This window comes from Crocodylus siamensis, chromosome 1, assembly GCF_052110815.1.
Source record: "Crocodylus siamensis isolate JL-2025a chromosome 1, ASM5211081v1, whole genome shotgun sequence".
Taxonomy (NCBI): Eukaryota; Metazoa; Chordata; order Crocodylia; family Crocodylidae; genus Crocodylus; species Crocodylus siamensis.
In genome coordinates, this window is record NC_143395.1 from 186,341,296 (window position 1) to 186,368,744 (window position 27,449).

The window sequence follows — 27,449 nt, forward strand, 5'->3', positions numbered from 1 at the left end:
TTGCTGGATCATCAATATACCTAATGAAATAAGTATGCATTAGAAATTACAGGGCAAGCAGTATACTATACTTTCACAGTAGGGATGTGCAAAACAGCACTGTTTCATTTTGGCTTTCATTTTGCCATTTCAAAGGGACAGTATTTCATTTAATCATTTTGTTCCATTTCAAAGCACTATTCCATTTAGTTTTGTCAAAACTGTTCAGCTGTTTCAACATTTTGCCCATAGGCTATAATGGGGAATCATGAAAATGCCTATAACTTTGTCATTTCTTGCCTCTCCAGATAAAAATTGCAGGGATGGTAGCCCCTTCCAAGAGCATGAAGCCTGCCAAGTTTCAAGTAGATAACTGCAGGGGTTTTTGTGAAACTGCACCTCAAACAATTGAAAGCAAAACTCATACCACTTGCCAGGAGTGGCAGTCTGCTGTCATCCCATGCACAGATATGGGGGCCTGCACACCCCAGGTGGGCTGTGCTGGACTCCTTCCAGGGGTGTGAGGCACCAGATCTGTGTGCAGGATGACAGGAGGCTGCTGACTGGGACTGGTGCTGGGCACAGCCCATGCCCAGTGCAGGGAAGACTGCTGCTTCCACTGGCCTTAGGCAGCAGTAGGAACCTCCTGTCATCCTGCATGCAGCTCTGGGGGCCCGTGTCCCCTGGGAGGCCTGTGCTCAGTGGCAGCACTGGGGTGGGCTACAGAGAATTTTTGGGTGGCAGCAGCCTCTCTTCAATCACTGCAGTCTGCCCTGATTGCTGGGGACAGCCCAATGCCACCCCTGCTGCAGCCCTGGAAGCAGCAGACACTGCCGGCTTGCAGCCACTGGGCTGTGCCACACCAGGGGGTTCAGGGCACCATGCAGTTCAGTGGCTGCAGGCAGATGGTGTCCACCACTCCTGGGGCTTCATTGCGGAAAACACTGGGCTCTTCCCAGTGCTCAGTGGCAATGCTGGGAGGGCAGGTTATGCTCCATGGGCCTGGCGGAGCCACTCAGAGCACAGCCCTGGCTCTTCCCACCTCCCGCCACCGGGCTGCATGCCAAATGGCTCTATCAGCCCTACAGAGCTGAGCCTGGTGGTGGGAGGTCTGGGAGAGCCAGGGCTATGCTTGGAGCCAGGGCTGTGCTCCAAGCAGCTCCACCAACCCCATGGAGCTCAGCCCAGCAGCAGAAGGCAGCGGAAGAGCCAGTGGCAGAGCTGCTTGGAGGGCAGCCCTGATGAGCACAGCCCAGCAGCGGGAGGCTCCACAGTCCCACAGAGATGAGCCTGGTGGCATGAGGTGGGGAAGAGCACTGGCTGGGGCTGGGCTTGGAGCCAGGACTGCACTCAGAGGAGCTCTGTCACTTCATCTCCCACTGCTTCCCACCACTGGGCTGAGCTCTGTGTGGCTGGTGGAGCTGCTCGGAGCACAGCCCTGGCTCTTCCCCACCTCCTGTCACTGGGCTGCACTCTGGGTGGCTCCACCAGCCCCACAGAACTGACCCTGGTGGCAGGAGATGGCAGAAGGCAGAGGCAAGCCACTGGCTAAGGCTGTGCTTGCAGCCAAGGCTGTGCTCTGAGCAGTTCCACCACTGGCTGTCCTGCCCCCAGGCTGAGCTCTGTAGGGAAGACCATGGCACAGCTTCCCAGCCCACAGCCCTCCCATTGCAGCTCGTGCTGGTGGCCCCCATTAAGAGCTGGAGAAAGCAATCAGAGAGCTGGGGGAAAGATCGGGGAGCTGGAGAATCCAACCAGGAGCTGGGGGAATGTTCAGCAGGCTGCTACTGAAGTTTCAGTGGCAGCTTGCTGAAACCCCATGTGCAGATTGGGGGCCTGCACCCCCCAGGAAGAGCCAGGGATATGATCAGAGAGTTGGGAAGCGATCAGATAGCTAGGGAATCAAACAGGGAGCTAGATGTCAATATCAGAGAGCAGTCCTTCCCCCATCTTCCGCCTCCCTCTTCTTAGTTTCTGTTTAGCTGCAGCAAGCCCATCTTCAAAACTCAAAATGTTTCAAAACTTTTGAAATGTTTCAAGTACCCTCATTTCATTTCAAAGTCTTTTGTTTTATTTCGAGTTTGCTGATTCCAGCTCAAAATGCATCGAAACAACTTCAAAATGAAACACCCATCAAAATTTTGCACAGCCCAATTTCACGGTAAGCACCGCACTTTGGCATTTGCTAAAGCCACAAACTTGTGTGGTGCTGAGAGCCTCTAACAAGCTTCCAAGTTCCTACAAATCCTACGGACATAAGTAGAATCTGAGGACACACCAGACCTTTCAGAACTGGGTGCTAAGTTCCCTTCCTGAGTTGTGGCACATGCTCCAGGAATAAGAAAATCAGACAACAAAGTAGCAACTTGGGATGGACAGAGTCAGACTACTTATGTTGTAGGCAGTGAAGCAGTATAGAATGAAAAGTGCTGTAACTGGTAAATATATACCCAGACCCATATTTGTCCAATACATGGGTATATTGGATATCCAATGGATAGCTAACTGATTATCCAATAGGCTATCCAATATGTATATCCATATAATATCCAATATTATATCCAGTATTTATTGTATTCTGAAATGGGTATTAAATCAAATGCTTTGGGAATTAACCCTTTTTCTTTGCCCGAAATCCTTAGATGTCATTATACATGAACTCCAAGGGACTGATACATCTTTGAAAAAGTGGGTTAATATGGAGATTAAGATGTGATTTCTATATTACTATAAAATATCTTGTCTTTATACTGGCCCCCTCACTAATAAGAATGAGGCAATTAGGTTTCTCAGCATCATTTATAATTGCAGACATGTTGGTTGGAAGGTTACAAGGCCAGCTATCTAACATGAGATTCCTGTACCATGGAAATAAAAGGGTACTAAATTACATGAAGGATCCAAATAGGTGTTTGAGGGAAGAGAGAAAAAAATATTTTTCAAAGAAAATTCCCATGTATTTCATCTTCAGTGCTACATGCAGAAGTGCTGGACAGCACTTCCATTTTCTGTGATGCTGAAACTGTGAATACACTACTTACCAGACACGGTACACAATGATCTTTTGTTCCATGGCATTTGTTCCATTGATCATTCAAGTTCTGCCTTAGGAAAGCACTTAAGCCCTTAACCTCAGGCATTTGCTTAACCTCCTTTGAAAGCAATGGGATTCCAGCACATTGTCAAATACTCATTTGTACTAAGAACTTTTCTGATTTTGAGTGGAATGCCCCATCATACCACACACAAGTAAAAGAAGCTAATCACTTAACAGTTAACAGCTTTAAGTTTATATTTTTTATGATGGTATTAACAATTTTGCAGGGGCATGATTACTTCCTCTGTATCAAACTTATATAGAATATGATCTACCCTATAAGACTCTAAAAAAACAGACTCTTGAAGAGGTTTCACTGAATCCATATCAACGTCCACATAACTTGTGAAAGGCAATGATTATAGGACCTGCCAGTTTACGACATCTCTTTATTTTACTCAGATTATAAAACATCATCACAGGGCTTTATATTAACAACATTTACCTGCTTTAAATCATGAAATCTGTTACTTCTTTGTTATAAATGCTAATAGATTAACTTTATTTTGCATCAGCAATACCATAAAAACATATTCTAACTGGACATTTTAAAGTGCTTGCTCTGAAGCAAAAACTCTGGAAATATTGATGTCTATATCTACATATAGTATATTCACACTTATATATAATCATATTAAAACTCACCAGTTCTGCTAATACCTCCTTATAGTCATCTTTCAGTTAATAAATTAAGTCAACATTATGAAAATATGAACAAGCATTTAGTTATTTTGCTGCTATAGAAGATATTTAATGTTTAAACAGAGAATTGCAAAATTACATGAATGCAATAAGAATTAATATACACTTTCATTTAAAAATTTCACAAGGATGCTTTGTAATTCAAGCACTTTTCCCATATTTTAGAAGGTCCCTTTTATATGTTTGAATGATTATTATTTTTGGTAAATACATACACACAAACATTGTGCATGTGCATGTATATTACATAAGTCATGCTATATATATATATATACACATACATACACACACACACTCACATTATGTATACATATATATATTGCATAAAGTATATGTAATATACATAGCAATACATATATGCATGCATATGTTATATCCTGTATGCATATCTATTTATCACAAGTGTGTGGTTGTGTGTATTCAGACACACATATACATGTAACAGAGGATAATTCTTCCCTCACATGTATGTGAAGAGCCCATCTGTTAAAGGGAGTCATAGGCCCAATGCACAACCCACTGAAGCCAATGGGTGTCTTCCATATTTCAAAGACGCTCCCTTACTGGAATGAGCTTTGGCTTATGCCCTATATGTGTGTATTAGTGGGCCCACAGTATCCTTTGGTTTATAAAAAGCCCACTTAATTAGAAGTATCAGATACTTTCCTCTATTAGACTAAATAAACAACAGTCTGACTTTAAAAGTTACCAGTCTAGCTGATATATATTTTTAATTTTTTTAAACACCCACATCAAACAAACCCAAGGGTCTGGTTCTCATCTCACTAAAACCTGTTTTACCCAGGTGTGATTCCATAGTCCCCAGTGAAGCAACTCCCATTTGACACTGGTGTAAGGCAATGAAGATCTTATGAACACTTACAGTCTGATTTACACATAAAGTCAATCATTTATTTTAAATTTGTAAGGAAAAGGAAAGGTTTGTCATGGACTCTTAAAATATAAATTTATACTTGCGACAACAAGATAAGTAATACATTCTTAAGTGAAAAATACATCATTTATAAACTTCTGGGTTATATTTTTAATATCCCAGGTAAATATCTATTTGTTTTTATTTTTTTCATTTCACTTTGCACCTGATTGACCAGACTAGCTCTTTTTAAAATATATTTGAAATACATACTCTTCTTATTAAAAGTGCATGAATAAAGTCTAAAACTACTTACTGTTTTCATTGTAGGTCCCAGCCTTGTGAACATTTATTAGACCATTTCACTGTAAGCATTTGAGCATATTCACTGGGGCCAGTGCATGTACTTTAAGTTAAGCAAGAACTAGATCAAGACCATTTAATAGTTATCATTAAAAGTTTACCATTAGAGATCTCACTGTTGCAAACACTACTGGGTGCAATGTTTGTTATGATTTCCGTTGAAGTTGCTGGTAATAGCTAGATCAGGGTCTGAGATGTTTTGGATTTTTAAGGCCTTATCCTATACATATACTCACACATGTAACAGACTGTAAGACTGGGTCCTTTAAACAGTAAAGATCAGTGTTTACAGGCTTGTGTGTTTTGTCAAAACCCTAATTCTGCATTGTACATAAATAACTTAAACATTTTTCTTAAATATACTTCTACAACACAAAAATAACCAATCTCTATGTTAAGAAGGAACTTGGAATTAAAAATTGCTTCTGGACTGAAACTTCACATCAAGTTTCTCTGATAACAAAATTACCATCAGCCAACTCATGAACCCCAGAAAATAGGGGTCTGTAGTAGATATGCTGACACAACCTTATCTTACATTGCTATAGTACTTTTCAGTACAAAGGTAAGCAGGTGCACCTTGCAAAAGGGTAGCCAGACATAGTAATTTACAATCCCAATGTGCTGATTTTGGTGTAATATGGGACATTTTATTTGAATTACCAAAATTTAAAAAATACTTGTGCTTGCAAAATGTCTTAACCCTGTTTCACAATGTACTTCCTATATTAGACATTTTAAGATTATTTGGTTTTATTGCCTACAATTCAACCAACTTTTCATCAAAAATAACTTTCCCTGTGTGTGTGTCTCAACACATGTGTCTATGTCTGTGTTTTAAAGGAAACTGAACAAGACAATTATTTCTGTAAGGATTATTGTTTTTTGATCTCTGGATATTTTTGTCTCTTGGGGCATATTCCTAATCCAATCATCGCCAATGGAAAAACTCCCATTAAAGTTAATGATGCAGAATTGGGCTGTAGTCAACCAAAGGCATCAGAAACTAATATATTACTGCTATTACCTCTCTCAAGATAGCTGAAAAAAAATAGTCTCATTCTCACCAAGGGCCAATTTTATAATTCTTTACCTTTTTTTTAAAGTACAAACAACGTTTACCACAAAAATATGTAGGGAAAAGCTATTATGGTTTTGTTTGCAAGTTATTACTTATTTGTATGACACAAAAGATAATTTATTGTCACAAACTGTACATAATAGTTGGTAAGGAACAACAGATTTGTCATTTAGAGTAAAAAACAAGGATTGCTTCAGTTGTAATTAAAATAATCATCAACAAGATATAAGACTTTAAAATCAAGAAAGTATGATAATTTGGCTACAGAGACAACCATTGTAATATGCCTAACACAGAAGATTGGATAGTAGAAAGGTGAGAAGAGAGGACTGGGAAAGGAAAGAGACAAACATGCAGACCAATGCTAGTTTTTGCTCAGTATACTCTTCAGACTTCTCTCTACTGCTTCATCTAATTCTTCTTCCAGCTCTTCCTTCTTGGACATGGCCAGTTTGGACTGGTAATCTCTTACTATTTGGTCTATATATGGTGCGCTTTGTGTCCCATGTAGCATTAATGTCCATTCCTTCAGTACTCCCCTCTGTGGCACGCTACCAACAAACCCAATCTCCAGGACCCAAGTGCCCCTGGGGTCTTCTCCCCAAGTATGTGTTGTCATGAAAGGCCATTTATCAAACCCCACCTTGGAGTCATCATCCCTTGGACGTCGGCTCAGTAAAATGGATTTAGTCCCCATAGGCGATGTCATGTTGATGTTGAGGTCTCCTCGCCTAGTAGAGTTCACAGTTATGACTGCTTGTACGTGTTCAAGGTAGCGGACAAAGTTTTCTTTCCCTTCACAAGCTTCAGTTGTAAGGGTCAGTACTAATTTGCCAGTTGATGATATTTTTCTGAGGGTTAAATAAAAACAGAATAGAGTAAAGCAACATTTACACTGAATAATACACCTATCAATGTAAACATCAACTTATCAACTAAACATCAGTGTGTGCTCATATGAATGACCACAAAATATATTGCATTGTAATTTTCAGGCTACAAGACAGGAAGTCTTCGTTAACAGCTAGGAACTGGAGGCTTTTCCACATAACATACATCTTGCAAAATCCAAGTTATGATAGCCTCAAAGGCTGTGTGTAGATGAGCATAGCTATGTGGTATGTGGCGCCACAGACCCATCTACAGTGCCACACGCTGCCCATTCAGGTGTTTCCATGCTACTTCGCAGTGCAGGGGGCAGTTGACTCCAGGAGATCCTAGGGTCAAAAAGCCCATGCAGAAAGAAAAGAAGGGTGGTGCATGTGGAGACAGCATGCACCGTCCAAAACGAGTCTGGCCAGCCAGAATCACACTCCACCTGCTGTCCAGGCTCCCAGCTTCAGGAGTAACATGGCTGCAGCCTTCCTGGCCCCCAGGACCCTAGGTAAGGCTGTTAGGTCCAGGCATAGTTGTTGGCCCCAGCCTCCCCTTTCCCACCCAGGGTAACCTGCCATGTGCCAGAGGGCATGTAGTATTCCAGTGCATTCTCTGGAGACAACTAGCAAAAACACAAGGTGTGCCAATGCTAGTTGTCCATGGGGAACGAAACACCCACACTTGTCTGGATACAACAAAAGGGTGTTAAATCCTGAGGTCATTCATTCCTTGGTTGTAACCCAGTCCTTGGCTAGTGACCTCCAGAAAATTTCCTTCAACTAAGACAATGTGAAAAGACAGGACTGGTACACTAAGGGGATGTGGGCACAGTGCTGCGATACTTAAATTTCAGATGTCTCACTGCTGAGTGGAATTCACAATCCTGAGTTAGGTGTCTAACCACCCTTATATGGAGAAAGCAAGGCATTTAAGAATGGGCCCACAAAAGCCAGTGCATGGGGCAGGAGGCTGCCTAAGTTAGCCAGACACTCCCCATACCCACAAAAGAAGAGGAGGTGTTTCCCTTTATACCTAATTAGTCAGAGCACTCACTGAGGATATACAGAGCACTGGTCCAAGTCCTTGCTCTGACTGATTGAAATTAGGTCCCCCAACAAGGTCCCCTAACCAGGGGCTGTGTATTTGTTGGTGGGATATTTCTCAATCTCTTCTGTTGGAACTTTCCTTTTTCTTGCTTAAAATACTTAAATGTTTATAGGAAGAAGAACTTGACTCTTACTTTCCCACCTTCCAGGGTCTGCCTTAACCATTGGGCTCTGGAACCAATCCCCCTTCCCATGACCCAATTAATATTTTACAGTTGCAGCTTAAGTCAATGGAGGCCACCATTGGGCCCACTATTATACACCTTATGTAAGCACAACACTTGCCCCCCATTAGTGGCCTTCAGATGTTTCCAAACCCTGGCAGGCAGGAGGCTAAGCCATATTACCACTACCTCAGATGCTGGCAAATGGAAAGCAGTAGCAAGGAGTTCACTCCCTCTGTGTGCCTGGAAACTCTTAGAAACATCATATTTGGGGAGCTTGTCTCAATGAAGAAGTTGTTGCACAGTAAGCTACAGGTTAAATTTATAGGGTATCTTAGAAGTGGACAAATCTATTTCACTCTCCTCAAGTAAATCTAGCCATGCAATTGGCATGGATGAATAAACTGGAGTTTATTGCTCCTGGGCACAGCATTTACATATGCACCCAGGACTGTAGCACATTGAACTGGGGCAGAGCAGTCACATTGGGCAGAGGCCTGGGGGGTCAGCCTGCCAGTCCAGAGCTGCTCTGCCATAGCTCAATGTGCTGTGGAGGGTCTGCGTGGTGCACGAGGGTGCTACAGTATGGGGATAACTGACAGGCAGGCCCCGCACCGTGTCATCCCCATGTCTGACCTGTAGATGTAGAAAACGGTAGTGTCCCCTGGCCTGGTTAGTAAATTATTTGTGCTATAGTTTTGTTTGAGTATGGTCAATGAAGTGCACCTTCTAGAAGGCCTGAACTTTTCAAACCTGACCTACATAGCTGGTCCTGAGTATGTGTAGTTGAGTAGCCCACACCGGCAAGAAAGTGGTGAAAAGTGAGTATGTTATTTGAGTGCCAGCTGAGTGCTGTGTGCATGAGACAGTACCATGTGAAAGAGCATGAGTATCATGTGCACAAACATCTGATTGGATGTATGGATCCAGGTGCAAGTGAGGAATGTGTATAAAAGGGAGAAGGTCTGAGGGATCTGTGTTCTCTGCATGTAGGTCTTGTTTCCTGAGGTTTGCTGAGAGTGAGTGAGAGTCCTGGGAGACTAATACTGCACATCTTGTTGTGCAACTGGTGGGCGCATGCCTGGATCATTGTGCCTGAAGGACCCAGGGGTGGCCAACAGCCAACATGGACCAGTGCATGTGTGTATCCTGTACTCATGGTGAGTGAGTGGCAAGAAATCAACGGCTGGTTGAGCTGTGTGGGTGAATCCACACATGCAGTCATGTGTGCTTGCAGCAGCTCAAATAGAAGCAGTGCAAATTTGAGCCGGGGCTTTCTGCCTCAGTGCATGTTCCCAGACATGCACTTTGGTGTGGTGCAAGTTGTACCACTCAGGGCAAAATAACCCTGCCTGGCTCCTCCCAGATCTGCAGCCAGGGGGAGCTAAAGCCTGGGGCCAGAACTTGTGCTTGCCCCAGCAGTGTAAAAAGCTGCCCTGTCCTGGCCCCATCAGTACAAAGAGCTGTCCAGGCAAGTAGCTCAGGGCTTCTCATTCTCAGGAGCTTCTGGGACCCACCCAGTTGGTACCTGGGGACACTACCCTGTGTGCCAACTGGACTGCTGAAGCAGCCCTGAGGGTTCCCTGCACCCTCTACCCACTACAACAGTCTGACAGTGGGGGCTGCTGCCTGGCTGTGACCTGCTGTGCACTTGCCAGACCCAGATGGGGACTGCACAGCCAATAGAGGCATCTGTTCCTCTGAGTCAGCTGCCAATGGACTGTGACTGCAGAGCTGGCCTCTGTGTGGCACTACTGCCACGTGTGCTCCTGCCCAGCCATCTGGGCAGCTATCACCCAGAAGATGTTCCCAGTGTGGTGGCCTGCTTTGAACTACCAAAGCATGTCCTCCTAGCCCCAATTGGCCAGGAGGTCAGCCACCTCCAGCTGGGTCCAAGGTACCAGCTCTGAGCAGGCTCCTCTGCCTGGATCCTGCCACTTGCCTCCCTAGCAGGAATTCGGATGTTCCCTATCTGAAAGCTGAAAGATCTCTGATAAAAAAAATCCCAAAGTTGCCCTGTAAAATACCCCCAAATCCATGTTCCTCCACAATTAAAACAAAAGACCACTCATAATAAAATGATTTCTAAATACCTATATGTTTTGCTGTTTGCCTTTGGTTTTCTTACCATAGAGCAGTTGGAGCTCCCTCTGACCCCTTCACTAACCAGGTTGGGGATCAGCTGCCCCCGCAGACACAGCTCCTGACAGCAGGTCTCATCCTGTCTGGCAGCTGGGCATGTAAGATGTGTGCTGGGGAAATATGGAGTTTGCAGAAGGAGGGGTGGAAGAGGGGTAGGGGGGATTTGGGTGGTTGTGGAGGGATGTGGGGGGCTGTGGGGTGTGTGGGTAGGTGTGGGTGGATCATGGAGGGGCTGCTCAGGAGGGGTGGGTCCCCTGCTGCCCACAGGGCACAGCCTCCCCCCCCATACAGCTCACAGACCGCTTCCCCACAGGGATACAACACTTCAACAGGGGCCACATGGCCCACACAGGGGCTACACCCCCCCCCCACAGGGCCTACATGCTCTAATCCTGTTTGTTTCCCCATCCCCCTGGATTCCTGCCCCGCCTGGCCCCACTCCTCACTTGCACCTCCAGACCTCCCCGATGACTGCCTCACCCAGCCCCATCCACTCCTTGCACCCCCAGACCTCCATGGCTGTCCCACCCATGCCCATCCCCTGCTTGCTCTCTACAACTGGTATTAATTGGTTATTGTAGTTTGTTGTTTAATACACTTTGTTGTTACCCCTTTATTCATGTGTTTGTGTTGTTCATTTGTTACCAATTACTTAAATTCGCTAACTAGAGCCAGGCTGTAATTTTAGGTGAGCTAGAGACATTAGGATGACTACCCCTTTCATTGTAACAGATTCTTAGAGGATTAACACACCTTGTTAGGATAATGAATAATCTGTCCTGAACACACCTAGCCCTGGTCACCTTCTATGTGTATTGCAGTGAAGTAAATAACTCCACCATAGGACAATATTTGTGTTGGGCAGTACTAACCTATGGCAAACTTATTTAGTTTACTTCAGCCTAATATCACCGCCTGTATAGATGATGATCCTTTACTGTGGATCTGATTAGTCAACTCCCCAGTACAGCACACATGTAGCTGACACCTGTGTGTACTAAGACCCCTATCACACATTACACTTAAAGCATTATTAACCAGTTAGTCATGTATTAAATTGTAATCTGGCCACACATTAAAGCAGTTAATGGCTTCATAAAACCAGGAATAAGCCATAGAGTTATTCCATAAAAACATGTAGTAACTGTGTTGCTGCGTTGCTGGTTCCTATAAGGTCATTAATTGAACATGTGACCAGGTACACGCCTGTGGCTGGAAGCCCCATCAGGTGTTTTATTTCTGATCACCTGATAGGGATTTCATCCATGGTCACGCATCACCAAAACTAGGAGCCCACAGCTGATGGGGCTCCCAGCATCATGTGCTCTCACAGTTAGGAACCCAGTCAGCTGACGGGGCTTTCAGTTGGGGGAGCTTGCTATTTGCCAGTGCAGGAGAGGCCCAGGATCTTGATCCCAGGGTCCTCCTATACCAGCAAAGAAGATGTGATGGGAACTGATGTGGGATTGTGTGGATTGTACATCAGATCCCAAGGCACCTTTACCTGCACATCTGGAGAGGCCCTAAGAAAATCCATGGAGGGAGTTAACACAGAGTAAATAGTGGGCGGTGAAATCACATCCTACCTTATTGAGAGGTAACTTCCCCTCAATACTTCCCTTAGAGACATAACGCTAACACAGCTTATTCTGAAGCCACGATTGCACATTGCTACCAGAACATGCTAATTCATGCCTAACAGGCATGACTACAACCAAAAAATGTTACCTCAGGAATTGACTCATAAGTAATATTCACTACACGGGTGGGAAATGCCCTTCCCAGTAACATGCTGTGAACAGAGTAAAATGTTCCCTCTGAATGAAGCAGTTGAAAGTTGTAAGACCTACCACAGTCACTGAAAACAATAAATAAAATAACAAGCTATGTTTATTTTTTAACTTCCCAAAACATTCAGTCTGTCTTACCCATCTATATGTTCTGTGGTGTTGGCTGTGCAATTGTTCCTAAGTACATAACATTGGATGTATCATGCTTTCAAAAGTGTGTCATTAGCCATTTGGGAAGGAAGAAATACCAATTTCCTTTCAAAAGGAAAGTGTATGCTACATAAAAACATAAAAGTTGACATTTTATAAACTGCTACATTTACAGAGTAGGACTGGATTGCAGCTTTTATGAGTGTTATTTTTAAATGTCCCTACAAATGCTTTTCAAAATACACAACAGGGTGCAGATTAGGGAGAAATGCCACTTTCTTGGAGCACTTCATGAGGACAGCAGCACTTTACCTGGCGTTTGAAATACTTTACTTTCTAAACTGGGTTAGCTGTGTAAATGTCACCAATCATACTTTTGCTCTTGGCAGCAAATGTATTCCCAATTATAAAATCTTGAAGATGGCTCTCTCTCTGCTAAACAAGTTTGCATTTTTAGCCATTACCAAACTACATGACATAATAGTTATATGGACATCTGGGTTAATTTACTGCATTACACCATAAAGATAAAAAAGTCAAAATAATTAATTTGCTCAGCGTCTATACATCCTGCAGTTTAGGTGAGAACCTCTGAATATATACTGTTCTCAGTTATGATTTTTTTCCAGCTTTTAAGTTAATCAGGGTTGGCCTTGATCAATGCTTGGTTGAGAAAACTTTTGTAAGTTGTTACTTGTGGCTTAGCATTTGGCCACCTTATTGCTGAATCAACATTTTCTGGCACGATGTTAAAGGCACTAAAATATTTAGAACTAGACATTAAAACTAAGCTCTAGACAATTTGGAATGATTAAAATCACCAGAACATTTTTATACACCGAGGCAAATTGTTTTAATATTATAGTGGGTTTGTAATATATCCTGGGATATATCTTGGGATATGATCAGTCATAGATAACAATTCTTTTTGTACATGTCCAACAATGCCTTTAATCCTAATAAAAGTCCCTGTTGGACATGTACAACAAGAATCGTTATTCACTACTAATAATAAACAAAATTAATTTGAATTAGGAATGTTGCAGCCTGGTGCGGTAGTAAATATAGTTGGGCTTCTGGCCTACTTGACTAGAAAAACAGACAGAGACCAGAAGTGCTGATACTGCTTATTTCAGTTAAATGTTCTGAGATAAGGAATCCTGCATGCCTTGTTTTTGTCTTGATATATTACCCTGTGTACAAAAGTTAAGTTTATTTTTTCTCTCTGAGAAACCAGAAACTGATAACTATTTCTATAAGCACAAAGTTTCATTCTTCTTTAAGTAAACAGCCTGTATGTCTGTGTGTGTGTTAGATCAGTGATTTATTGTCCAAGGTCGTATTTTTTTTCTCTTTCTCTGTCTTAAGTATAAATATGCTTGTAAACTTAGAGAGTCCAAGAAATCCTTTGAAACAGACAAGTGAGTGATTCCCCTTGCTGTATGGAATACTCCCTGTGATCACAGTATGGCCTTAATTAAAGAAAAGTTGGCTCTGTCATTTCTGATTCAACCACAATGCAAAGTTTGATTTCTTCCACACTGGAAAACAACTTCATTTACAATCTATGGTAGGACCATTGTGCACTTCCCAGGTAAGAAGTAGGTTTTGTTAAAACATTGTGAAAAAAGGTGACCTTTTCTTTACTTCAGTCATTTACAATGAAGTTTATTAAAGCAGCTTGAAATGCAGAACTGCATCCAAATGCATTTCTTGAAGAGAAATACATTTTCCTCCAGCCAGGGTTTTTTAAAAAATATTTATTACCACAGCATGGTCACAGTGTTTACTCACGTCTTGTAGACTTTTATAGCCAACCATCTAACCCTTTTGCAATAATAATGCAATAGCACAAATCTTAAAAGAGCAGAAAAGTAAGTACATCTAGAAGCCATTATTCCCTCTACAAGTGGCAATGGTGATCAGGAAACAAAACTTGAGTATTTTATATCAGAGGCAAAGTTCTTTCTCAGCATAGTGGCCCATTGATCTAGCTTCATTAAGGCACACTAATTTCTGTAGTTGGGGTTGTCCAACTTCTGACCAGCTGAGAGGGCACATCTACCAATGGCAGTACAAGCCGGGCCCCATGTTGTACAGGCTGCACTGTCATCAGCCATTGCCCCCTCTGAGCTGAATGTCATGCAGGTGCCTGCCTGTTGTACTGTGCACATGGATGCTCCTCTACAGCACCGTGCCCACAGGTGCCCCAGCCCCCACCCTCAAATTCCCAGCCACAACTTCCTCCAATATACTCTGCCACATATGGAGCACTGACTGGGTGGGAGCTTATGGGCTGCAATTTAACCCCACAGGCCAGCAGTTGGACAACTCTGCTGGACAACCCACAAACCACCAGTTGCACAACCCTAGGTCTTGCATACACAGCAAAAGCACCCAAACTTTTCCTTCCAACAACCATTTGAAACCATGAGAAAACCCATAGCCCACCAGTTGGACAGCCCTAGGTTTTGTGCACATAGCAAAACCACCCAGACTTTTCAAGTCAACAAACATGAGAAAATCCTTTGCCTCCCCACCCACGACCCCAAGCGGAGTTTTGTGAACCCAATCATGAGCCTAAAGGAGCGGGACCATGAGAAAAGGGGACAGCCTCAGGAGCACCCTGAAGTGAGGGTCCTCCCTTTCCCCCACCTCCCCACCCCCTGTCACCACAAAGCAAAGGCAAACCTTTTCAGTTGTGTCTGGCTTCCCACCCCCTCCTGCCCCATCACTGCAGACCTGAGGGCTGGCTCCTGCCCTCCCCCCTGCCACAAAGCAAAGGAAAATCTTTAGAATTCAGCCACCTCCAGGTTCCCCCCCACACCCATCACCACAGCCTGACCCCACCCCCCGCACTAGAGACAAAGTACTTATGAGACAGACAGAAGTGTTGCAACACATTTTAAAATGTTATTTATAGAATCACTCAATGGTAACTGCTAACTCCTGATTTGTTTAGGCATCCAGCTCTGATTGATCAGTGGCCAACAGAGCATCCTCTCCGCCTGCAGCAGATAGAATGTGTGCAGCCAGACGCTGCACAATACCTCCTCAACCACCATTTTTTCACTGATCTAAGGGGCACCGTGCCCTGCCTGCCCACGTCTGTGTTTGGCCAATACCTCCCTCACTTCCTGCACTTCCTCAGGTCATAAGTTGTTGAAAACCTCCCCCTGGTCTGCCAAATATTGTGAAGCACACAGGATGCCACACTGAAAGCGGTAATGTTTTCTGGCTCTGCTTTGAGCCTGTAGTTCAATGACCTCCACCTTGTTTTCAGATGGACAAAAGCACATTCAACGATCATACAGCATTTGCTGAGGTGGTAGTTGAATGTGGACTTTTGCTGGTCAGTAACTTGTCCTCCATATGGCTTCATGAGCCAGGGCAGGAGGGGGTAAGCCGCATCTGCTATGATAAACGGAGGCACAACAACACTGTGGATCACTGTATCAGGGACCCTGGGCACATATAGTTCTTTTTCCATCATGCCAGGCAGAGTTGAGTTTCAAGACACATGAATCATGAGCACTTCTTGCCTGGCCTATATAAGTGTTAGTGAAGCATCCTCAGTGATCAGCTACAGCTTGGAGGATCACGGAGGCAAATCCCTTTCTGTTGATGAATGACTGTCTCTCCTGGGATGGGGACAGGACCTGAATGCATGTGCAGTCCAATGCACCCACAAAGTTAGAGAACCCCATGGTCTGAAAGCCTTCAACAACTTCCTACGGGTTTTGGAGGGAGATAAAATTGCTTGCCACAACAGCTGGCATATCTCATGTACCACCACCCAAGCTGTTCAGGGAGCCATGCCAAACTGGTTTCCAGTGAAGCAGAGGCTGGTGGGGGTGGCCAGTTTCATCATGGCCATGGCCACGCTCTTTTACAATGCATTCACACCAGTCAGAGCTGCTCATCTGTGCCCAGACCTTGTGATCATTGCTCTGTAGGTTGATCCACTGAACCCTGTCAGTCTTGAGCTCAGTTCTCTAATTGCAGCTGATGGGACATTGCCTCATATAGAATCATAGAATCATAGAATCAGGGTCTGAAGGGACCTTGTAGATCTTCAAGTCCAACCCTTTGCCTGGGCAGGGGAAAAAACTGGGCTCAAATGATCCCAGCCAGGTAGGAATCAAGCCTCCTCTTAAAGACCCCCAGGGTAGGAGCCAGCACCACTTCCTTTGGAAGTTGGTTTCAGCTCCTAGCCGCCCTGACTGTCAAGTAGTTCTTACAGATGTCTAATCTAAACCTACTCTCTAACAAGTTATGGCCGTTATTCCTTGTTATGCCAGGGGGCACTAGGGGAAACAAGGTCTCTCCCAAACCCTTGTGGTCCCCCCTAGTGAGTTTATAGACGGTCACCAGGTCCCCCCTCAGCCTTCTCTTGTGAAGGCTGAACAGGTTCAGGTCCCGCAGTCTCTCATTGTAGGGTCTGCCCTCTTGTCCCCAGCTCATTCGGGTGGCCCTCCTCTGGACCCTCTCAATGTTGTCCACATCCCTCCTGAAGTGGGGCGCACAGAACTAGGCACAGTACTCCAGCTGTGGCCTGACCAGTGTTGCATAGAGGGGGAGGATCACCTCCTTGTCCCTGCTAGAGATGCACCTGTGGATGCATGACAAGGTGCGGTTAGCCCTTCCAACTGTGACCTCGCATTGTCGGCCATGGTCATCTTGGAGTCAATAATGACTCCGAGATCCATTTCTGTCTCCATGCTCTCAAGAAGGGCATTTCCCATCTTATAAGTGTGCCACTGGTTACTACTGCCCAAGTGCAGCATCCTACACTTGTAAATATTGAAGCGCATCCTGTTTTTGGTAGCCCACCCCTGTAACCTATCCAAGTCCTGCTGCAGTCTTTCCCTCCCTACTAACATGCTCACCTCACCCCAAATTTTGATATTATTAGTGAATTTAAACAGGTTGCTTTTCACCCTGTCGTCCAAATCGCTGATAAAGAGATTGAACAGCGCAGGCCCAAGGACTGAGCCCTGGGGGACTCCGCTGCCCACTTCTCCCCAGGTTGAATATGACCCATCCACCACCACCCTCTGAGTGCGACCCTTCAGCCAATCTGCAATCCATCTAACTGCGTAGGCATCAATGCCACAGTCGCCCAATTTTTTAATGTAGATGGGATGGGAGACGGTGTCAAAGGCCTTGCTGAAGTCCAGAAAGACTACATCCATGGCAACACCTGCATCCAAGGCTTTTGTGACCTGATCATAAAAGGCAATCAGGTTGGTCTGACATGACTTGCCCCAAATGAAACCATGCTGGTTGCCCTTAAGCATCATCTCTGAGGCTGGCCCATCACAAATGTGTTCCATGATGATCTTCTCAAAGAGTTTCCCTAGGATTGAGGTAAGACTGATGGGCCTATAGTTGCCCGGGTCCTCCCGCCTCCCTTTTTTAAAGATGGGGACCACGTTGGCTATCTTCCAACCATCCAGCACCTGGCGCGAGCACCACGAGCGCTCGTAAAGCCATGCCAAGGGCCCTGCAATAACCCCTGCTAGCTCCCTCAACACCCTGGGGCAAAGAGCATCTGGACCCACTGATTTGAACATGTCCAGCCCCTCCAGAAGCTCTCTAACCCAGTCCTCCCCAACCTGAGGTCTGGAAGCATTCCCCTTGAGTCCGTCTTGCATTACAGTAGGGAAGTCCCAGTCCCCGCCCAAGAAAACAGAGGTGAAGAATTGGTTAAAGAGGTCTGCTTTCTCCTCTGGTGCAACCACCAGATTGCCCAGAGGATCTTGCAGGGGCCCCACATTTCCCGGTGCTTTCTTCATCCTTCCTATATATTTGAAAAAGGACTTTTTGTTATCTTTGATTTTGGATGCAAGTCCTAGCTCTATGTCCGCCTTAGCAGACATAGCAAACCAAGTGAAGCATGTTATAGCAAAGCATGTGAAGCTGCTTCCCTGCACTGGTGCCTCTGTACAAGGGCCATCACAGCACAGGTTGCATTCAGTAGCTGCACGCAAGCCCCTGATCTGCCTTCCAGATGACAGGAGGCTGGTGCTGCCAGCTGTGACCAGTGCTGAGTGCAACCCATGCCAGGAAGACTGGCGCTGCTGCTGGCCCCAGCCACCAGCACCAGCCTCCTGTCATCCAGCAGGCAGATCAGGGGCTTGCATGCAGCTACTGAATGCAACCTGTGCTGTGATGGCCCACTAGGAGGGCTGCAGGGGCTGTGCTGGGCTCCTCCCAGGGGTGCAGGCCCCCAATCTGCCTGTCAGATCACAGGAGGCTGGTGCTGCGGCTGGGGCCAACAGCAGCACTGATCTTCTCAGCACTGGCTGCAGAATAGCCTATGGGTAAAACATGGAAACAGCAAAACAGTTTTGATTAAATGAAATAGAACTATGCTTTCAAAATGAAACAAAACTTGAAACGAAACACTATTCCATTAAAACTTTGAAATTGAAGTTGAAGTGGAATGGTGCTGTTTCGTACAGCCCTACTTTTAACCCCTCAGATACTAATAGAGCATATTATAAATAGCTTCAGGCCAGATTCTATTCTCCCCTTATGCATATGTTTGTGTTTTCCTGTAACTTTTTAAGAAGAAAGTTATATACACAGATCCACATACTCAACATTTCTTAAGCACCTACATGGCAGAGTAAGCTTTGAGTCTGAGTGTGCCTAGCAGTAGAATATAGTCCATTGTAAATATACATAATACTAATAAAAGATTTGAAAAGTAAGGGCATAGGGCTTGGAAGGTTTATTTTATATTTAATCTCATATTAACCATACAAAATGCACTTCACAGAATGTAGATGCAGATGTTGGGGTCACTATCTCAAAGTATTTTAAAGTCAACTAGAAGTTAAAAGTGCTCCAAAGGAACATTACTATGTTGGTAAAAATGTAAAATGCTTCTTCAGATAGTTAACAATTCAGATTAACAATACAAATTAAGCACATCTACATGTGCAATTACAGTGCTTGAATAAACTGCGGAGTTTATCACTCCAGAGTTTATCGCTTCTGGGCACACCACTTGAGTATGCACCCAGGAGCAATTAACTCCAGAGCAATAAGTTCCACAAGTGACATGTGAGGCTGCCAGAGGAGTGATGTGTGAGGATTTCCAGCACATCAGAGCAGGCTCCTCATGTGTGTAAATGCCCCCAGTGACTAAGCCATTCTTCAGCAATGCAGCTGATGTCCTTATTTGTGGGCGATACAAATTGGAGTGACTTAATTACATTTGTATTTACTCTGGGTTAATTGAAAATCGTAGACCAGTTTGCCTCTTCTTTCCACCTAACCAACAAAAACCATTGTGCAAGGTATACTGCTACTAACATATGTTTACTCAAGTCACTTGGAAACGCTACCTTTTAAATATTGATGCCTTTTCATCATGCCACATGCCCCAGGCTGTAGATTCTTTCCTAGCCTGTTTCTGCTAATTGACAATGTTACTATGGCACGCTACAGTATATCAGCCTCTCACCAACCTAAATATAGAACACCTTGCTACAGTAATGTCCAACTGGAAAAATAAAACAATTATCAGTGGCTCAAGCAAAATGTCAAATACAATTATTATTTCTATAGAAGTTCTGGAGAGAGATTGGATCCTGATATTGGTTTTCTTTTTCTTATGATATAAAAAATATAAAGGCATTGAAAATCATGAACGTTATTAGCCACGTGAGAGACATTTTCACTGTGTAGCAATGATAGTATAATATTAGAATGCAATACAATCAAATATTTTCAGGTGCATATTGGGCTCGCCTACACGTGAATTTGATCCAAGATCAGTTTACTTGTAAGTAAACTAGCTGCGAGTAAATGCTCCCGGGCAAGTGTTTATACATGCAGGGAATTGGCAGCAGATTTGCTGGTCTTAGCATCAAACTGGTGCCACCTCCTACATGGGTACCTCAATTTGCAGGTAGCAAATTTACCCATGAGTAGCATCATTTACTGTGCAGTAACCATGCGCATATGTAGATGTGCGTACTTACTGAACAGTAAACTATGCTATTGCGCAGTACAGCATCTTGTGTAGATGCACCTATTGAATATAAAATAGATGCTTTTTGAAACTACAACATGGTAATATCAAACTCATCAAACCTACAGACCAGCCCCTTATGATGGATCCAGCATATGGGGCTGGTTTGGCAGCTTGCTGCAGGTAGCATGTTCCCTGGACTGGCCCCAGAGCAGCAGCAGTGCGTGCCCCAGATCAGTTTGAAGCTCAAAGGCTGCATGAGCTCTGGACAGGTCCTGAGCACAGCTGGCAGTGTGCATCCCAGACTAGGCCCAAACACATCCCCCAACATACACCAGACAGGCCTCAAACTCCCTTGGCAGAGCATGGAGCCTGTTTGGCCCATGCCACACTAGTGAGTACATCCAGTCTGAGATCCATGGGCAGCAGCAGGGGCCTGATGATAGGGCTCTGTAGCCTGCAGGCAATATCTTTGATAGTCCTGCTAAAACAGATTTAAGGGACACAATTACCAATTAGTTGCCTGATTACCACTTAAATGATGTAACTGCTATTTCAGTCATTTAAATCTCCTCCTTAGAAATCCATATCCTAGAATTTGCCCAAGTTATGCTGGATGGAGCCCAGGAAAGGAATAAAAGTATGGCTTCCAGCCACCATTCTTCAGTACTAGGTGGCAAATGGAGATCCCACAAAGCATTTCCTATAGTTGCGAATACCTGAAGATCTGGATCATTTTAGTCCTTCTCCTTTTCCCTGCAAATTTCTACCAGAGCAAAACAACTCTCTTAAAAGATTCTTTATGTGACAGAATGACATTTTTCCTTTAATTCAGTCTCCAGCTGGGGGTCCTTGTTGAACTGGCCCAGTCCAAAGCTGGAAGCTTCAGCCTGTGAAAAAAAAACTATGATCTAATTGACATCAAAGTGTCCTAGTCAGATAGCTCTTATGGCTGGACTTTCAGCATTGAGGATTACACTTTGTTTCAGAAGGACAGGCTTGAGAGAAAAGATATTGGTGTCTCCTTGAATGTCAAAAACACATACACTTCTTCCCTGGTTGAGGAGGAAGTACTTAGCAGATCAGAATTCATTTGGGCACAGATAAAAGGTGAAAGATGCAACACTGATATAATGGTAGGGATTTATCATAGGCCATCAAATCAGGAAGAGGAGGTAGATGAGGCACTCTTTAAGGAGGCAACAAAATTATTCAAGAGCTATGAGATGGTACTAATTGAAGACTTTAATTTTCTGGACATCTGCTGGAAGACAATACAACCAAACATAAAATGTTGAGCCAACCTGTGTGGGGACAGCTTTCTGTTCCAGAAGGCTGAGGATGTAACTAGAGGATCATCCATCTTGGATCCTGTCTTGCCCAGTAGAGAAGAATTGATGGAGAATGTGAAGGATGAGAGGAAGAGATCATGATATAACAAAATTCCAGATCCTGAGACAGGAAAAGAATGAGCATCAACAAAACTAGGATTCTAGAGTTCAGAAAGGCACATGTCAGCTGACTCAAGGAGTTACTAGGCATAATAGGGAAGACAGACTAAAAGATAAAGGCACCAAGAGGGCTGGGATTTTCTAAAAGGCATAGTATTGGAAACCCAATAAAAACTGTTCTAACACAATGAAAGCAAAGAAAGAATGGCAAGAAACAAATGTGGCTGCACAAAGAGCTTCTAGGATGCCTCAAATGACAAACTAAAGCTTATAGCAAGGTCACCAAGAAAGCTTACCAGGAAAGAGCAAGACCCTGCAGGAACAAAATCAGAAAGGTAGAGATAAACAATAAACTGTAGCAGGCAAGGGAGGTTCAAGACAACAAGAAGAGTTTCTATAAATATGCTGGCAAGAAAAGAAAGACCAAGGAAGCTGTGGGCCCACTGTTAAACAGCCACAGAGAACTTTCAACAGGAGATGCAAAGATAGATCTACTCAACAGGTACTTTGCCCCAGTCTTCATAAAAAATTAAGCTTCAACTAGACACCTAATAAAGATTATTTGGATAGGGAAGGGATGGAATAACAAAAGAGACAATCAGAGGGCTTTTAATGAGTCTGAATGAATTCAAGCCATCAAGGTCTGATGAACTTCATCCCAGAATACTGAAGGACTCGGCAGGGGAAATCTTACAGCCTACCAGATTCTTGATTTGACATGCTGTTTCTGCTGCTCTCAATTTTCCATCTCCTGTTGTCACTGTGAGGTTTCAAAGGACTGACATCCTTGCAACAGACTCTTCCTTCATTTACTGCAGTCCTGGGAGATAGTCCTCCACAAGTTGGTGTTGATGCATTTTTTTAAGTTGGCTTTGAGGAGATCTGAGAAGCACTTTCTCTGCCCTACTCTTGAGTGTATGCCTTGACTGAACTGGAAGAATAAAACTTGCTTTGAGAGTCTGGAGTCAGATGTTTGGATGACATGGCAAAGTTGATGTTGGATGATCATCACCTCAATGCTCTTGGTGTTTGCTTGTGAAAGGAAGTTAACATTGGTGCATCTCTATGTTTGTCTTCCTACAGAGTACTGTGTGCAGTTCTAGGCTCCACATTTGGAAAAGTTAGAGATGGTCCAGAAGCAGGCAACAAAAAATGATAAAAGGCTTGGAAGGCAAGTCATAGGATAAGTTGAAGGAAATAGGCATGTTCAGCTTGTGGAAAAAGTACTTAGGAGGAGGCATGATAGCAATCTTAAATACTTGAAGGACTGCCATAAAGAAGAGCCAAAACACCTTTTCTCCCTAGTAGCAGAGAATAGGACATGGACCAATGGTTTGAAATTGCAGAAAAGTAGGTTTAGATTAGATTAGATTTGTTTTAGTAAATTCCATTATTGTACACTGTTTCAGGGAATGAATGGGAAACAAATAAAAATGTCCTCACTTCTGTCCCTATATATCAGCCACACAATGCTGTAAGAACGAAGTTTGGCACCCAGGGCCAAGCCCGCAGCAGCTGCCCACACTTGATCTGTGCACAGATCCAGGGAGCACCACCCCCATGCTTGCCTAGGATTGCACGCAGCAGCAGGACCTGCCCTTCCCCCATCCCTGCGCACCTCCAAACAAGCCACTCACAGCTCCTCCCCACACTTTGCCCCAGCTGGGTAGCGCCTGTTGGTGCCCCTTCACTTTGGCACCCAGGGCAGTTGCCCTGTTCACCCTTCCCTTGGTATGGTACTGCAGCCATATAAATTTGAATGCATATCCCAGTCACCATCTGGCTTTAGTTCTCAAATGCAAAACACAGGCCTACCTCCTCTCTTTGCATTGTGGTGCATTGCTTTGATTTTCTTTTCCTATAAAATAATACCTTTAAATAATGGCACTGAAAGCCAAATTGCAGATCTTAGAGGCATAAATTGACCATCATTAGGTTAGTATTTCAAATAATTAAATTGAACTTTAGCTGTTGTAGTCAATTAGTATTAATTCATTCACTTGTTGACTCATTCTGTTTAGCACATAAAGGTAATCAGAAAATAATTTGACTACCTAGTCTTCAATTAGAGATGTGGAGAACATAAAACAAACTCAATTAAATGTTGTAATGTTCATACTGAATCTTTGATACCTGTAGGTGACTTAATTTTTCAGGGGTAAAACTGCTTAAATGTATCACAAATATATTACACATGGCTGCATATGCCTTATATAAATTGTCTGGGTCCAGGTACTGCAAATCATTATGCATACCTGCAATTTTTATTCATGTAAATAATGTTATTAACATAAATGGGACCATTGATGGGGATAAGCCCTACTCAGGTTGGGACGCAAGTTATAATCAAGTGATATTCTTATAGACATGCAGTAAAAATCAACACAGCAAAATGAAAATATGATATGAAAATGAAGCAAGTTGGGTTTTAGCTTGCACTATCCCTGCACAGTTTGTGTTCTGGCTATAGCACATGGTAAAGCCATTACTCACTAAATTAACCCAGCACAAGTATGTTCCTACATGCTACAATTGCTCTTTTATTTTGCTACGTAGACATATCTATGAACTCTTTTTACTGAATTTCTTTCCCCAAATGTTCCAATATCACACCGTCAGACTACTTTCGGCCAATGTTGAGAAAGGAGAGAGAAATAATAAGGCCATGTAGATATAGCTTTCTAGCAAAACATTCAGGTACACACAAGTAATAATGGGTGCCTACAGTCATTCACTGCACCCAGTCTACATTCGCATAGCTTACTTTAAGCCACATAAAAATAAACTGGGAGTGGTATGTACAGCCCTAAGCTGCTCTGAGGAGCCATGAGGGGAAACCAGTGTAAGGACATACCAGTGGTATGGTGGGGGGAAGGGTGGGCAGGATTGTGGGGTAGGGGGTTAGTGGATCTTCGGGAGGGGTTGGCAGGTGTGGGGGTTCTGGTGGGATTTGGTGCACCTGGTGGGCCCCTCCTGACCCTGCTGAAACACAGTCTCAATCTAATTTAATGTACCTCCTGAGGTGAATTAATGTTGATTGGGCACCTCATTTTTGGGGTGATTTAAGTTCTCCAAACGCCTGCATGATTAGGTATTTAGCTTGATCTAACTCTAGTTAGGTCAATCTAAATGTAACACTTGTACATTTAGAGATTCCTGGGGGCTTGTATTAATACTACTCCCATTAAGGATGGACTCTATGGATTAGGTATAACACATAATCTTTAGCATTTTCTTCCAAAAATTAAAAGACTGAAATTTTATCAGCTTGCTTTGTACAAAGTAAGCTTTAAGACTACATTTCTTTAGAACTGGTATAGGAAGTTTCTAGGACTCTTTTCACAATATTTGGGTGTTTCTGGTCACTTAAGAGTGTAAAATAAAACAAACTTCAAAGTTAAAAAAGAGAGTGATGTCGTCACTTACTCTGGTTCTTGTATTGATCCCCCAACACAGTGGAATCTCTCTGGAACAGTTTTCCAGTCTTTTGCCATTTTAACCATTGCTCCAGCATCAAGGACTCCATAGCCAAACAAATGGTTGAACTCCAGACCAACACCATTTCTACGCCACTGATGAACCTCATCATGCAGTTGGTTCCTTTTGGAGGTGAGCACAGTCAGATGCTGCATGTCTCTCCATGTCAGATCCAGGCTATGGAAGAAGCAGAGAAACTGGGTTTGGTTGTCAAAAAAACAGATTTTAAAGAAAGGCAGTGTGGTTTGAACAGTCTTTTTGGTAAAGTTTGATGTTGCATGTTCCATAGAATATGTACTGACATGCCCATACAATAAGCTAGCTCTTGTTCCCAGTACCAAACCATCTGCTCATGTCAATGGGAGCACGATAAGGCTCTCACTTAAGGAAATGTCACACGTTCCCTAAATTTACAAGATCAAACTTTGTGTACTTTTCTGTTCTTACAAAATGAGATTACAAATTTTATAATATTGCTATAACTGGGATTGTCCAATGGCTAGCAGTTATCGGTTTATTATTATTTCTCCCTGGTATTAGCAGGGGCAGGCAATTATTTCGGGTGGAGGGCCACTTACTGAGTTTTGGCAAGTCATTGAGGGCTGCATGACAGGCAGCCAGGGGCAGATAAGTATTAATTTTCTAAATTTTTTAGGGGTCCCTGGGCTGAATAGAATGGCTGGTGGGCCGCATTTTGCCCACCCCTGCTTTAAAGGGCTATAAAGAATACCTTCAACCTTCCCTTTGATTTCCTTCTGTCCTCCAGGGACATTCTAATTCACCAAACTGACAGACCGAGTAAATGTCATGACAGGGCTGCTCACTGGGTTACAAAACAAGTCCACTGGATTGTGAATAACTGGATCTATAACTGAAAGATTGTACTGGAAGGTCAGGTACAAAACAGCCATATGAGAAACATTGTACCAGATGAATAAGAAAGACAGGATTTGCATGTTTCAAATAATATATTTTCATAATTAATTAGGGCATTTGAATCCCCTTAATTAAAACTTATTAATACTGTTCTCCAAGGCTTTTTAGAATTCTGAAAATAACTCTGAATAGGGAAATATATTTCAGCCATTTGATGGCTGGGCTCTTACTGCAGTACAGCGGGATTAGCTGTAAGCATAAAAGAAGTTCATTTTTAGCTTTGTATCCTGAACATAAGCATATATCCTATGTTGAGTAGGGAAAACAGTTTTTTCCACTTTCTCAGGGTGATATCTTACAAAGATGTTTCAGAAACCAACGGCAACATGGCTGTCCACATTGTATGCCTGTGACAAAATGGGAAACTACACAGCAGCAAGGAACACTGATGGAAGCACTGTCAAACATTGCCATCCTGTATAACTATGTAGAAAAGTGAGGTGGTCTAGTAATAAATGATCATTGCACACAAAACGGTTTTATTTTTAAATTGCTGTTAGTTTCTGAAGCACCCTTGTATATGGTATTATCTGCATTACAATTCACCAAATGCCTTAGTAACACACATTTGTGTGCACACTTCCTTCACTACTCATTATTTTGCAAGTGTGTCATATTGCACATATTTGATAAGCCAACTGGTATGTTAAGACCATAACATGCTCCATACTGGATCAGACCCTTGGTTCATCTAGCCCAGTATCCTGTCTTTGACAGTAGCAGAAGTGGATGTTTTACAGGGATAGCACCAAACTGGATCTCTCTGGGCCATGCACATGAGACATTTACTGTGAAGTTTCCTAATGAATTGCACAGTAAATGTCTCAGGATCTACATGTGCATATTAGGGCACACAAAACTGCTAAACTCTACAGTAGGTTAGGACTTGTAAATACAAGTACTATCCTGCACCAGAGCTTTTTTGTACACAGCAGCACACACGTAGATGCTGACCTGACCGGCTGAGGCACACCGTTGTTTCAGTGCAGAGGCTGGCTGCCAGGTAGCCACGCACTGAAGCACACTTGTGCACCTGTCACTGCCTCCACAGCACACTGAGCCAGGTCAGAGCAGCCCCGGGCTGGCAGGCTGACTCCCTGGGGCCTCCTGGGCAGCTGGGACTGTTGCAACCTAGCTCAATGTGCTGTGGCTCAAGTACACATACAGACAGGTGTCTAGCAGCAGTAAGCTTCAGAGTGTGGGCACTAAGGCAAGTGGTTGACAGCCCAGAGATTGCCAGTTTAAGGCCACAGAAGGAGCACTCTTGGTGCAGT

General features: G+C 43.6%; 1 protein-coding gene across 1 annotated transcript in view; it reads right to left on the reverse strand.

The window, feature by feature from the left end:
• Positions 1-6,088: 6,088 nt before the first annotated feature.
• The window catches only part of PCSK2 (proprotein convertase subtilisin/kexin type 2), a 186,380-nt gene continuing 165,019 nt past the window's right edge, over positions 6,089-27,449 (reverse strand). Inside the window, exons 11-12 of the mRNA XM_090051083.1 lie at positions 25,189-25,416; positions 6,089-6,947 (exon numbers count right to left, since the gene is read on the reverse strand). Of these exons, the coding sequence (XP_089907209.1) occupies positions 6,461-6,947; positions 25,189-25,416 (715 nt within the window). The 3' untranslated portion in view covers positions 6,089-6,460. The remainder of the gene's footprint in view (positions 6,948-25,188; positions 25,417-27,449) is intronic.